General features: G+C 44.5%; 1 protein-coding gene across 1 annotated transcript in view; it reads right to left on the minus strand.

Annotated features, from left to right (window-relative positions):
- Positions 1 to 9,894, minus strand: part of FZR1 (fizzy and cell division cycle 20 related 1) — a 34,011-nt gene extending 24,117 nt beyond the window's left edge. Inside the window, exons 1-3 of the mRNA XM_063146962.1 lie at positions 9,850 to 9,894; positions 5,358 to 5,510; positions 2,953 to 3,078 (exon numbers count right to left, since the gene is read on the minus strand). Coding sequence (XP_063003032.1) covers positions 2,953 to 3,078; positions 5,358 to 5,426 — 195 coding nt within the window. The 5' untranslated portion in view covers positions 5,427 to 5,510; positions 9,850 to 9,894. The remainder of the gene's footprint in view (positions 1 to 2,952; positions 3,079 to 5,357; positions 5,511 to 9,849) is intronic.
- Positions 9,895 to 15,237: the final 5,343 nt, after the last annotated feature.

The following is a 15,237-nucleotide window of genomic DNA, read 5'->3' on the forward strand; positions in this document are numbered from 1 at the left end:
AACAACAGTAGAACAGGAATCAATACATCTTAAAAATTCATGATTTAACATTGATCTGGATAGGTCTGCCGGAAAAGGCTAGTCTTTAAAGCTGCCTTAAAACCACACAGAGAGTTAATTTTACGAATCTCCTCCGGCAGGCCATACCACAATCTGGGGGTGACAGAAGAAAAGGTCCTCTGGGAAACTGATGTCAGGCTAGTCTTGGCTGACTGAAGTAAGTTCTCCCCAGAGGACCTGAGTGTGCGGGGTGGACTATATGGGCTATTATAGCAGTGCTCCTTGGGAATAAGACAGCAATCTCATGGTCCCTGGGTTGAGTCAGAGATCTGAACGCTGCCCCGCCCCACCCGATGCAGCCGGCACAGAGTAAACCGCCCCAGCTGCCTCTCCATCCTTGGGAAATGAACCTCGGAGAGTGAGAAAAGGATCCATTTGCTAGCCTATCTAGAGAAAATAAAGGATAACGGAGGACAAATGCAAACGCTCTTCCCGCTCTGTTGGCTTCAGTCTGGCAGGGCATAGGAATTTCAGAAGCCTCTTAAGTTCGAGGGCTTCTGAGCATCGAAGACGCAGTCCATAGGACTGAGACGACTTTTACCATACTTTGGCTAAACTTATGAGGTCTAAGGAACCAATATTACTCCATTCTTATTGACTCTTTTAGGAAAAGATTCTCCTTCCACTCATAGAATCATAGAATAGCAAAGTTGGAAGGGACCTACAAGGCCATCAAGTCCAACCCCCTGCTCAATGCAGGAATCCACCCTAAAGCATCCCTGACAGATGGTTGTCCAGCTGCCTCTTGAAGGCCTCTAGTGTGGGAGAGCCCACCACCTCCCTAGGTAACTGATTCCATTGTCGTACTGCTCTAACAGTCAGGAAGTTTTTCCTGATGTCCAGCTGGAATCTGGCTTCCTTTAACTTGAGCCCGTTATTCCGTGTCCTGCACTCTGGGAGGATCGAGAAGAGATCCTGGCCCTCCTCTGTGTGACAACCTTTTAAGTATTTGAAGAGTGCTCTCATGTCTCCCCCCAATCTTCTCTTCTCCAGGCTAAACATCCCCAGTTGTTTCAGTCCCTCTTCATAGGGCTTTGTTTCCAGACCCCTGATCATCCTGGTTGCCATCCTCCAGCTTGTCTGCGTCCTTCTTGAATTGTGGAGCCCAGAACTGGACACAATACTCTAGATGAGGCCTAGCCAGGACTGAATAGAGAGGAACCAGTACCTCACGTGATTTGGAAGCTATACTTCTATTAATGCAGCCCAAAATAGTATTTGCCTATGTACATAGCATTATGTACAAGTAGACCACAGATATTGGGAAAACATTCTTTAACTACTCCTGTACTTCATGTCAGAACCCTGGCTCAAATCATTTGTGCTTACGTTGCTAAGAAAATACTGGCTAAATTTCCTTAGGCAGTTTATTAAATTAAATTTACATCCTTCTAAAAACACATTATTATTATTTTTTGAAAAACTGGAATACAATGGCACTGATTGGGGGTTTTTGAGTTCAGCTATCACTGAAATTAATGAGCACATTTTGGGGGATATTGCTGCCCATGGCTTGGCCAAGATAAGTGTATTCCAACTGGTGGGCCCCTGTCCTTGCTAAGTTATTCACCCATATTAATGCAACAGATTTAGCTGCTCCAGGACGGAACTTGTCTGTGGTTTATCCTATTTTTTTAAAAAAAGGTGATCCCTTCCTTCCTCAGAATTTAGTCTGCTGTATATTCCTTCCAAAATAGTCTTTTGAATATTCCTTTCAAAATATATGCTTTCTTAATAGGTTGAAGTAGTGAATCTATCTTAAGAATATTTGGTACAAAGAGCAAGCTGGGTTTAGGAACCCCTATTGATCATTGCTGCAAGATCTCGTATGGGAGAAGGCAGTTCTGCCTTTTTATTATTTTATTTATTTATTTATTTATTTATTTCATATTTATACTGCCCAACAGCCTAAGCTCTCTGGGCAGTTTACACCTAAAACCACAAAATCCAGATTAAAACTTTAAAATCACACACAACCAGAGTAAATTACAGTCCAGGGGAGCCTTGTTCCAAAAGATATGTTTTTAGGAGGCGTTTAAAAGTTATTACATTTCCCACCACCCGAACCGCACGAGGGTTTTCCAGAGGGTGGGGGGCCGCTACAGAGAAGGCCCCGCCGTCGAGGTTCTTCATGGCGACATTCTTTCGTGTTGGGATGACGAGCAGGGCCTCCTCTGGAGATCGTAAATGTTGCCTGGGTGTATATAAGGGAAGGTGGTCTGCTAGGTATCCTGGTCCCAAGTTGTTTAGGGCTTTGTAAGGTAACAACAAAGGTCCGCATAGTTAAAGCAATGGTATTCCCCGTAGTAACCTATGGCTGCGAGAGCTGGACCATAAGGAAAGTTGAGCGAAGGAAGGTAGATGCTTTTGAACTGTGGTGTTGGAGGAAAATGCTGAGAGTGCCTTGGACTGCAAGAAGATCAAACCAGTCCATACTCCAGGAAATAAAGCCAGACTGCTCACTGGAGGGAATGGTATTAAAGGCAAAACTGAAGTACTTTGGCCACATAATGAGAAGACAGGAGACCCTGGAGAAGAGGCTGATGCTAGGGAAAGTGGAAGGCAAAAGGAAGAGGGGCCGACCAAGGGCGAGATGGATGGATGATATTCTGGAGGTGACAGACTTGACCTTGGGGGAGCTAGGGGTGGCAACGGCCGACAGAAAGCTCTGGCGTGGGCTGGTCCATGAAGTCACGAAGAGTCGGAAGCGACTGAACGAATAAACAACAACAAAGGTAATAGCGTAACTTTGTACATGGCTCGGTAGATAACAGGCCGCCAGTGTGGGTCTTTTAACTCTGGTTTTTAATATGCTACCAACCTCTGGATGTCTCTCTCCAGGCATCTCCCCCACCACCACCACCACCACAGTTATCTTTCTGTGATACTCACATTTATCCTGTGGAAGCTGATGCTCCAATTTGCCCCTGCTCGGGAGGGAATGAACCTGTCGCCATGTTTACTGGGGGAGGAGACAGGGGAGTTCGAAGGCGTCAGAGTTCTCCTCATGTCTGCAACCTGGAATTTTGAAAAAGCGGGGGGGGGGGGGAAGCAGCTATTACAAACACATTCCAGTGAAATATCGGGATGGATGGAAGGAGCATGGTTATTTTCATTTGAACAGTATTTTACTTAAGTTTAGTGATATGCAGGAACCAAAAGCCAAAACCAAACAAGTTCTGTAGCCAGAGAAGAAAAGCTGGATTCCAGATAACAGGATGTCAGTTGGGCACATTTGCAAAGTTTTTCGAATTTTGCAGAATTTATTCTACATCTTTCATCTTATAATTTATATGGCACCATTAACATGAGGTTTTGGAGAAAGAATGACATCCTAAAGTACACTGACTTGCTTCTGTGTATGAGAATCCCTTCCAGTCTGAATGTCAACAGAAGAGAATGCAGCAGAGCCAGGCAAAAGGGATTTCTCGAAGATTTATTTATTTATTGCATTTCTTTACCACCCAATAGCCGAAGCTCCCTGGGCGGTTCACAAAAATTAAAACCATTCAAAGTATAAAACAAACGGTATAAAAACATGATATAAAATACAATATAAAATACAGTACTGCACATTTAATAGTATTGTTCCATTAAGCAACTCACCATTCGTGTGCATATATTTTTTTTGTCCTACGTGAAGTATTTCACGTAGGACAACCATCTGTCAGGGATGCTTTAGGGTGGATTCCTGCATTGCGCAGGGGGTTGGACTCGATGGCCTTGTAGGCCCCTTCCAACTCTGCTATTCTATGATTCTATGATTTTGTTCTAGAAACCTGTTTAAGGATTTACCTTTCCCCAAGTAGAGTAAAAACACATTAGCACTGCTCAACCTCACTGGCTCTCTCCTGCAGTGGGGTTGAGGACTGACTGAGGCGTGTTCATTTTGTACTGATTCACTAAAATGCTCCCTCCAGTTCTTTGGCTTACTGGTCTCCTTTTGCAAAGACGGGACGCCCTACCTGCGCTGGTTAACAATTCCTAAATACAGGAGAGCATTCTCACTAGCCAGACTTAATGTCCTTCCCTCTAAACTTTTAGATGGCAGATACAATAAAATCCCACGGCTCAACGGATGTTGTCCCTGTAAAAATACCGAGGTGGAAACCGGATCACATGTGTTACTGTTCTGTAGATTTTATCAAGGGGATCTTCCGAACCCCATTTTACAATCTTTTCCTGGTCACCCAACTGAATTCCTAATGTCCCTACTACTTCGGAACTCAGACAAGTCAATCACCAAGCTGCGTGGTTTTATCCTGGTCGTGCTTTTTATACTGTATTTTGTATTTGTGTTTTTAACCTGTTGGTTGCTTTATTACGGTTTTAATTTTTGTGAACCGCCCAGAGAGCTTCGGCTATTGGGCGGTATAAAAATGTAATAAATAAATAAATAAATAAGCCAGTGGCCAAGTTTTTGAACTTGGCCATTTCTATTAGATCTGCTATGATTACTTGTCCTTTTAATTAGGGATGTGCTCCGCTTCTAATCGGACCGGCGAATTAGAAGCGGAGCGGGGGGCTTCGCCTGCCCTTAAGGCGGAGGCGAAGAGGATTGGGGGGCCGGCAGAGCTTGGCAAAGAGGATCGAGGTGAAGGCGGATCCTTCGCCTCGATCCGGAGCTCCGCCGGAAAGGTAAGTGGGGTTTACCGGCCCCTGCCACTGTCGCTGTCGCCCATGCGGCGACGGCGGCAGGGCCCGGTAAACCCCCCGCCCTCCTCTCCCTTACCTGCCTCCGTCTGCAGTCCGTCGGCTTCTTCAATTGAGCCCGCGGTTCAACCAGGAAGTCTAGGCCGCACTTTTCACCAGAAAAGCATTAATTGAAACTTTGAAGTACATATTTATGTTACCAACGAACTTATGAAATGGAACATTTTCCGCATTAATATAAGGCACTGGAAAGACTATGGTATCGTTTGCAAGATGGGCGAACAAGACAGCGGCCATTTCACCTGGCGATTTGTTAAGGATCATATATCCAATCCCAAATTGCTAGTTTTCTTGAGCCCTCCATTGTTTCTTCCTTCTGCATCATGTTTCTCTTCTAAGGTTTTAAACTATTCTAGAAGGTCGCCGTCTTATTCTATTCCTTGTGCAGCATTTAGCAGTATTACAAATGCATAGATTATTATTATTATTATGACCTATGGGGGAGAGATTTGGGGTTTGACAAAAATAATGTTTTGTAAAGTTTTTGTGTGCTTACCTGTATTGCTGGGGTAAAGTTGAGGTGAACATGATGGTTGAAACAACAAATAAACAAGAGCCAGTACAAATAATATTAATAGACTTACGGAAGGCATCATGTTTTCATTCTGTATATTGATCTGGCGGAGAAGGCGCCTTTCGTAATCTTGATCCATGGCGGATAAGCAGGGGTAGGAAAACCCAAGGTGTCTTACAAGTCTCAGGACCTTCTCTTCAGAGACCAGGGTGTAACCAGCGTGCTATAACAACCAAGGAGAAACCAACGCATCAAGTATCGAATGGGTACTTTTGAAAGATTAAAAGTACCGCAGGTAATTATTGTGCATGCTCCATCTAACTCTTCTTCTTCTTCTTAAATTTTTTATTGGTTTTTTTTATAACTACACAAATATATAAAAAAATCCACATACATAACAATAACATCAGTCTTCAATATTTAACTACACATTATTCTTATTATTACCTTTAACATTAATAAGTGCACCCCATCCCCAGGGATCTTATTGTACTTTCCAAAATTGCACTGAATCCTCTGGAGGGGTTCTTCCTCTCCCCTTTAATAAAACAAATTCTAGAAACAGTTTCCATATCTCTTCAAAATCATTTTTTGTTATTCCTCTTCTTACTCTAATATTACATGTTAGTTTGTCATTGACAGCGATATCCCATATTTCAAAAGTTAGGTGGCAACCACCCTCCTTCACTCTAGAACATGAGTAGGCAACTTAGTGCCTCCAGATGTTTTCAACGGTAACTCCCATCATTTATTTTATTTATTCAAAGCATTTATTCCCCACTCTTCAGTCAAAAGACTCTCAGGCTGGGTTCGCACAACACAGTAGTCAACCATGTGTTAATAGTCAACTCCACGGATGACTATTATCATGTCGTGTTGGGAGTACCCCCTAAATAGTCATCCATGGAGTTGACACATGGTTGACTATTGCCCACCCTCATCCCTCTCTGCCCTTCCCACCGAATAGCAGTGCTGGTTCCCATGAGAATGCCCCTTCATGCCGCCACCCCCACTTCCACCCCCACACACTGTCAGAACCCAGCACGAAGTGGGATTCTCATGGGGCGTGCCATCCCTGGGTGGGGGAGCAATTGGGGAGGGCAGGGTGCAATCATCTCTCCTGCAGCTGTCAAGATGCTTGCATCTTACCCTCCCTGTTCTCTCCAAAGTGATGGTGAATGGGACGGGGGACGCAAGGATCTCTCCTGCAGCCTGAAAGCTGCAGGAGAGATCCTTGCATCCCCCATTCTCATTCTCCGCCATGGTAGAGAGAACGGGGAGGATGGGTTGACAGCTGCAGGAGAGATCCTTGCACCCTGTCCTCCCCATTCTCAGAATCCCACCCAGGGACGGGACATGCATGTCTAGGGAAGCGTGTGGAGAGGCGTCTATTGCAGCACCCCATTCAGGGACAACAGACACATGCCTATAGAGCCCCACTAGGCAAGAGTAGCAAGGGTTTTTGCCACTCTTGCCTCGCAACTCTGTAGGCGTGCATCTTATTTCCAACATTCTAATCTATCTGAGACAGGAGGGAGGGGGGAGAGCGATGCTACTGAGCATGCTCTGCTCTATCGGGCCTTCCATTGACTTTAAGGGGGCAAAGAAATATATTAATTAAAAATCAACAGAAGCGAATTTTGAAAAAAGAAAAGCCATTCCACCAACTAGAAGGACAGAGGGGACAAGATCCCACCACTGAATTGAAGGGTAAGGGTCCCAATTCAGAGCTTTTAGTGAGCAAAAAAAATGGTTGCCACCCAGAAGTAAAAAAAAAAGAGCCATTTTGAGCCAGAGAGGCTTTTCCCACTTTGGTCCTTTGAACTGCCATCCTGCCCTCAATATTTATTTATTTTATTTATTTATTTATTACATTTTTATACCGCCCAATAGCCGAAGCTCTCTGGGCGGTTCACAAAAATTAAAATCATCATAAAACAACCAACAAGTTAAAAATACAAATACAAAATACAATATAAAAAGCACAACCAGGATAAAACCACGCAGCAAAATTGATATAAGGTTAAAATACAGAGTTAAAACAGTATAATTTAAATTTAAGTTAAAATTAAGTGTTAAAATACTGAGTGAATAAAAAGGTCTTCAGCTGGCGACGAAAGGAGTACAGTGTAGGCGCCAGGCGGACCTCTCTGGGGAGCTCATTCCACAATGGAAAATATTTCACCAATCTTCTTGAAACACGCAGGGTATGTAAAACCAGCATTTCTTTCTGGCAGGTCTCCGTTTCAGAAAGATTGGTGAAACATTTTCCATTTTATGAACGTCAGAATGACCCACCCCAATTACGGCCTTAACATGGTGGAATGCTCTTTTCACTGATCGCCTATTGCAGCACCCCATTCAGGGGGGCGACCCTATCGGAGCTCCCACATGCTTCCTGGGACAACGAACACATGCCTATAGAGCCCCATGCAGCAAGGGTTTCTGCCACTCTTGCCTCGCAACTCTGTAGGCGTGTGAAATAGTCAACGGAGCCCGCCACACGACGCAACAATCAACGGTTGTGCAGATAGTCAACTCTGCACATCGTTGATTATCTGCGTTGGGTTATTTCATGGAAATAACCCACCGGGGTATGGAAAAGGCTTGCCAGATGACAATAGTTTAATGGTTAACTATTTCATCACCTATTGGCGATGGTGTCATCCGAACCCAGTCTCAGAGTGACTTAAGGGGGAAATGGGGATGGGAGAGGGGAATGGAAAGTCTTAAATCCGGATCCAATCCTAAGTCTTTCCATTCCCCCCGTCATCCCCATTCCCCACTAAAAAAAAAAGCTGGATAAGAAAAATCCCTTCTGCTTGTCACCATGGCTCCAAAATTTACAGATGTTTTACATCGCTATTCCTAGTGCCCGAATCACCCATCCTTTAAATATATCCCAAGCCACAGGAACAACAACACCAGAATTCATATTTCCAAATTAAGGGCTTCCCCCATGCTCCATCCACCACAAATGCCCAGCCCTGGAGATATCCCTTCCATATCTCCCAAAACACACCTTTCGCCTGCAATATGCATCTCCCTGACAAACAGCCATCAACGTCGCTGAACCAGGACAAAAGAAAAAAACATCTCCACAAACTGCCCCCAATAACAAAGACCACAAAATGAGAAGCAACCCCCTTTTTCATTGCACTTACCCAAATGCAGTATAATCCCACATCCCAAAACGTTGCCCTAATAGCCCTACACACTGCGTTAGAGCAATGCCACATACTCCCAACTCTCCAGTCACGAGAAATTTGCTTTCCTCAAATTTAGGGAGCGGTTCCCTCCCCCCCCCCCCAGTCACTCCCTCTCAGATGTCCTACTTTTACCTGGACTAGGAGGAGGATAAATGGAGGCTTCAACCTCTGGACATCCTGCTGGACATCAGGAAAAACTTCCTGATTGTTAGAGCAGTACGTCAATGGAGCCAGTTACCTAGGGAGGTCATGGGCTCTTCCACACTAGAGGCATTCAAGAGGCAGCTGGACAGCCACCTGTCAGGGATGTCAGGGATGCCTGTCCCTGGGATGCCACCTGTCAGGGATGTCTCTCCCCAGAGATGGGGGAGCCTGAGGACCCCCTCCTGATTTTGGACTACAACTCCCATCATGCCCCACCATTGGCAATGCAGTAAAGCAGAGACGGGGGAGCCTGAGGCCCTCCTCCAGATGCTGTTGGACTACAACTCCCATCATGCCCCACCATTGGCAATGCAGTAAAGCAGAGACGGGGGAGCCTGAGGCCCTCCTCCAGATGCTGTTGGACTACAACTCCCATCATGCCCCACCATTGGCAATGCAGTAAAGCAGAGATGGGGGAGGCTGAGGCCCTCCTCCAGATGCTGTTGGACTACAACTCCCATCATGCCCCACCATTGGCAATGCAGTAAAGCAGAGATAGCGGAGCCTGAGGCCCCCCTCCAGATGATGTTGGACTACAACTCCCATCATGCCCCACCATTGGCAATGCAGTAAAGCAGAGATGGGGAAGCCTGAGGCCCCCCTCCAGATGATGTTGGATTGCAACTCCCATCATGCCCCACCATTAGCAATGCAGTAAAGCAGAGATGGGGAAGCCTGAGGGCCCCCTCCAGATGATGTTGGATTGCAACTCCCATCATGCCCCACTATTAGCAATGCAGTAAAGCAGAGATGGGGGAGGCTGAGGCCCCCCCTCCAGATGCTGTTGGACTACAACTCCTCTCACGCCTCACCGCTGGCTATGCTGACTGGGGCTGATGGGAGTTGCAGTCCAACCGTGGGGAGGAGGGTTTTTCACCCCCCCCTTACGCCAAAAACAGGGGGCCTGGGGCTGTGAGGGGGGGATTTCCTTCTCGCCTCCCCTCTTCCTCTCTCAGCTTGACAATCCTGACCCCATCAGCTCCCCTCCAATGAGCACCACAATAACACGACCCCTAAGCCAGCCTTCCGAACCCACCTCCCTCCTTCCAGCAAGACCCCCCGCTCCCATTACCTCCCCGCCCCCTCCTCTGTTGCAGGGAAAAGGGGGTGAGAGAGAAGGAAGGGGGAAAAACCCCAGTTTTCCCTCACCTGCCGCAGCGAGACCCATCCAATATGGCGCCCGCCTTGCGCCCCGCCCACTCCTGCTGCGTCGCCCCGCCCACTCCCCCTCTCTCGTTCCCTCACACACAAATTCACAAACCCCACCCACGCGCAGGGCATCACGGGAGGAGCAGCAGCAGCGGCCCCTCCCTCCTCGATCTCTGATTCGTCCCGTTCGAAACAATACAACCCGGGGCGGGGCGCGAGAGAGAGCGTAGCCGTTGCCCCTAGCAACTGTCTCGAGGCCTAGCAAGCGCCCGTGCAGCCTGCCTGAAGTTAAACAAAAAAAACACAAAAACACGAATAATAATTAAAACCTAAATTAATAGAAACATGAAAGCGGGAGGACGTAGGTTATAGAAGTGAGGAGCTCCATCCCTAAATAAAAGTAAATAAATGGAAGTGGAGGGGAAAGGGAGAGACGGCGATCGCTTTTATTTATTTAAATAAATTTAAATAATTTCTTTAAATAAATTTAAATAATTTCTTTAAATAAATTTAAATAATTTATTTATTTAAATGAATAAAAGCGATCGCCGTCTCTCCCTTTCCCCTCCACTTCCATTTATTTAAATAATTTATTTAAATTATTTTAAATTATTTATTTAATTTATTTTAAATAAATTAATTGCCTGTGAAGGTCGGCTGGGAAGAGTGCTGGAAAAATGTATATATTTACAGTGTTTTTGTGAACCTCCCCAGAGAGCTCCGGCTATTGGGCGGTATAGAAATGTAATCAATAAATAAATTATATATATTTATCCCGCTTTTCAGACAATTATTGTCTCCAAATCAATAAAAAGAGAGGCAGGCTCTGACATCAGCCTTACAAATTAAAAAGGACCTGCACACAAGGACAGTGGAAGAAACAAAGAAAAATAATAATTTAAAAAATGTAAAATAAATAATAGCAAGCTGAGTTTGCTCCTTTATATGTGGCCTCCGTTTTAAGTGTATGCAAAACTGCTAACTTAGCCATCGAGAAATAAATATATTTAGAATAATATTTTGCTTCTCTTAAATTTTGTTTTAACTGTTTTATTCTGTTTTTATTTTCATTTTACCTTGTACACCGCTCCGAAATTTTTCAATGGGGAGCGGTATATAAATATTCTAAATAAATAAATAATATATATAATATTCATGTCACATTACAAAGAAGAAGAGGGTAGATCCCAGAAAGCTAGAACAGAAGAAGAAGAACTACATTATATATTCTTTTAGACCCTTTTTATTTCCCCAGTATTTTAAGTCTATAAACTAATTTTAACTTTGCACCCTATAAATTTGTATTTTTTTGCATCGCTGCTGTTTTTAAACTTGGTTGTGCTTTTATATTGTATTTTGTATTATGATTTCATACTATTGTTTTGTTTTGAATTGGAGCTTCGGCTATTGGGCGGTATAAAAATGCAAATAATAATAATAATAATAATAATAATAATAATAATAATAATAATAATAATCCGCAGAGAGCTTCGGCTATTGGGCAGTATAGAAATGCAATAAATGAATAAATAATAAAAAAGAACAGTGTGAAAATGGCCCCTTTATTAAGAAAAAATGCTGAAAGTCGTGAGATAAGAAGACTTGCTCTCTGGTATCAGAGGCGATAAGCCTATATTACACCAGTTGCTGGGGAACATGGGTGGGAGGGTGCTGTTGCATCCATGGCCTGCTTCAGTTCCTGGTCGACAGCTGGTTGGCCACCATGGGATCAGAGTGTTAAACCTCTCAATTTAATGTGAATGAATTGCTCGAACTCACTCCTGACACTTTCCCTCTAGCACCCCACCAACATCATGATGATACAGAGATCTCCAAGGCTGTCCTGATTTCCGGAAACACAGACGTGTTTAATCTATTTACCATTGAAAGCCCTCTGACCAGGGATTTCTGGAGGGTCAGAATTCCTGTCTCTGCTCTGGCAGATTTCACTCTGCATATGCTCAGAGTACACAACAACAACAGTTTATTGCGGTCAATAGACCATTCCAGCAAATAAAATTTTTACATACAAGCAAACTGAACATACCATTAACTATTAACTATTAAAAGTCAGGCGATCATAGAAGATCTGAAAGAAATGGCCAGGTTCAAAAACTTGGCCACTTGCTCAGTGATTGATTTGTCTATATTACAAAGTAAGAGAGACGTTAAGAATTCAGTTGGGTGACCAGGATAAAATTGTAAAATAGGGTTTATAAGATCATTTCTAGCCCCTAGATAAAATCTACAAAACAGTAAAACATGAGATACAGTTTCCACTTCACTATTGTTGCAGGGGCAGCATCTGTTGAGCACTGGAATTTTATTAAATCTGCCCTCCAAAAGTTTGGAGGGAAGGACATTAAGTCTGGCTAATGAAAATGCTCTCCTGTACAACAAATTACAAACAAAACATGTAATTTTCGGAACAGGAAGCTTGGGCCTAGAAGCTGTGAATACATCTGCACCTCGCTTTGTAACGAGGCTGCAACACAATTCCGGTATCATGGAGAATGTAGCAAAAATAGCTCGTTCTCTGGTGTACCAAGTCGAATTCAGCACACAAGGAGGAGAAGAGATGAAGTATGGGTCAAACAACGTTTATTCTGCAGAATAATGAGGCACAGGAGCTGATTGCTGCAAAGCATGTGCCTACCTTGCAAGGGAGTTAGCAAGGTGTGTATACACCTACTAGCTGTACCCGGCGTAACGTACGCCGTTGTAGCATGTCTTAAAGTTTATTAAATAAATATCATCATGGGGGCCACCGATACAGCGCCATCTGGCAGACCTGGGGAGCAGGGAGGTCGGGGGGAGGAGAAGCAGGTGTCCCCCTCTCCCTGGGGTTCCTGTCAGCCTTGGGACGCCCACCCGGCTCGCATGAGATTAGGCCGGGGCCTCGGCTCGCAGCAGGCGAGCGGCCTCGCACCCAGCCACCAAGGGCCCCGGCCGTGCCTCGCTCATGCGACCATGGCACTGCCCCCTTCATTGGGGGGGGTGCAAAGAGGCAGAAAGGGGGGTAGGATTACCTTGGAAAGCCCGGAGGAGTCAGACAAGGGGTTTAACAACCTGTATCAGCTGACGTTACACATTGTTACTGTTGCTTAGCAACCTGTATCAGCTGAAGCCTGTATGGAAACATACCAAAGCGTTTTATATATAGATAGATTTCTGACTGAAAAGTAAGACACACAGTAAGACATTTTCTTGGCAAGCATCTCTAATGATTAGCTGGGCACTTTCTTCAACAAGACTGCTGTACTAGATGGGACCCTTGGTCTGATACAGCAGGTCGCTTCTTATGTCCTTAAGTATTGAGATCCTGAGCAATGTAGGGCTTTATAGATTAAAACCAGCACTCTGAATTTGGCCACGAAACAAATTGGCAACCAAAGTAGGTGAGTCAGGACTAGTCTTATATGTTCACATCATCTAGTCCCAGTTAACAGTCGTTCCACGCGAATTCTGCGCTAGCTTCAGTCTCCAAACCATCTTCAAAGGCAGTACTGGATTGAATGAGGGCGAACAAATTGAAGCTTAATCCAGATAAGACAGAGGTGCTCCTGGTCAATCGAAAGGCAGATCAGGGAATAGGGACTCAGCTTGTGTTGGATGGGGTTACACTCCCCCTGAAGACACAGGTCCGCAGCTTGGGTGTACTTCTGGATTCAGCCCGGAGCCTGGATGCCCAGGTTTTGGCGGTGGCCAGGAGTGCATTTGCACAGTTAAAGCGAGTGCGCCCGCTGCGCCCGTCCCTAGAGATGTCGGACCGGGCCACGGTGACACATGCCTTAGTTACATCCCGATTGGATTTCTGTAACGCGCTCTACGTGGGGCTGCCTTTGAAGAGCGTTCGGAAACTCCAGCTGGTTCAAAGAGCTGCAGCCAGATTGTTGACCGGGGCTGGTTACAGGGAGCAGACAAGTCCCCTGTTAAAACAGCTCCCCTGGCTTCCAGTTGGTTTCCAAGAACAATTCAACGTGCTGGTTATGACCTATAAAGCCCTCTATGGCTCGGGTCCAGGTTATCTGAAAAACAGTATTCTCCCTTATGAGCCTGCCCGTGCTTTGAGATCTTCCGCAGAGACTCTTCTTTCAGTCCCACCATCTTCACAGGCGCGCCTGGTGGGAACACGGGAGAGGGCCTTCTCGGTGGCTGCTCCAATGCTTTGGAACTCTCTTCCCGGGGAAGCTAGGCTGGCTCCCTCCTTGATGGGCTTTTGGAAGCAGGCTAAAACTTCTTTGTTCCAGCAGGCCTTTGGAGAATAATCTGGTCCTCCCTCTATGTTAAGGACTTGTAAAGTCTATGTTTTAATACTGTAATTATTATTTTTTTGTACATTTCTTTTCCTAGGTTTAAAATGTGTATGTTTTAAATTTCATAAGGCCGCCTTGAGACGCAGTATTGGGAAAAAAGGCAGGATACAAATAAATATAATAATAAAAATAATGTAAAATACATTGATGTCATCTAATTTAGAGGTTACCAGAGCATAGACCACTGGTGGGGTCACAGTTGAACCTGGTGGGAGGCTTCTGTGTCACAAGAGTTCATCTGAGCCTCCAATGACAAAGTGATCCAGTAGTACCCCCAAGCTGTGCACATGTTCCTTCAGGGAGAGCGTGATCCCATCATCCAGAGCTGATTACACGTCTCCCAGCCAGGCACAGGATCATACTGTGAATTGTCAAGGCGATATCAATACTAATCACAATTCCTTTTAATTTTCAATTATAAATATAAAATTACTTTTTAAAAACTAATTTGTAATTTGATTCATTTTATTAAATTAGTGCAATTTGTTTATATAATTGTTTAATAGTTTCATATTGCTACACCCTATGGTCACATAATAAAAAATATTCTATATCTGTACAGGCACTTACTAGTGAGTAAGCATCATTGAACACAGTTCAACATCCAAGTAACATGTATAGCAGCCTTCCTCAACCTGGGGCGCTCCGGATGTGTTGGACTACAACTCCCAGAATGCCCCAGCTGGCTGGGGCATTCTGGGAGATGCAGTCCAACACATCTGGAGCGCCCGAGAATGAGGAAGGCTGATGTATAGGATCCTACTGTTAGCCTGTAACAGATATTTTGATTTTATGAACGTTAGAATGACACACACACCCATTTCTGCTTTATAATGGGGGAATGCAGAATCTACTCACTGTCCTTAACTACATGGACACTGCAGTTTCCATGTAAATAACTCATAAACCTTTCTCTCAATTTTTCTACATACCAGCTAAAATTCACCCACATGTAAAAAAAGACAGCCAGTTATTCAGATAGGTTTTGTATGTTTTTGAAATATTTTATTTTTTAAAAAAAGAATTCCTGCACCCACAGAAGCAACATAACCACTTCCCTCATTGCTAAAAT

Source organism: Elgaria multicarinata, chromosome 23 (genome assembly GCF_023053635.1).
Source record: "Elgaria multicarinata webbii isolate HBS135686 ecotype San Diego chromosome 23, rElgMul1.1.pri, whole genome shotgun sequence".
Lineage (NCBI taxonomy): Eukaryota > Metazoa > Chordata > Lepidosauria > Squamata > Anguidae > Elgaria > Elgaria multicarinata.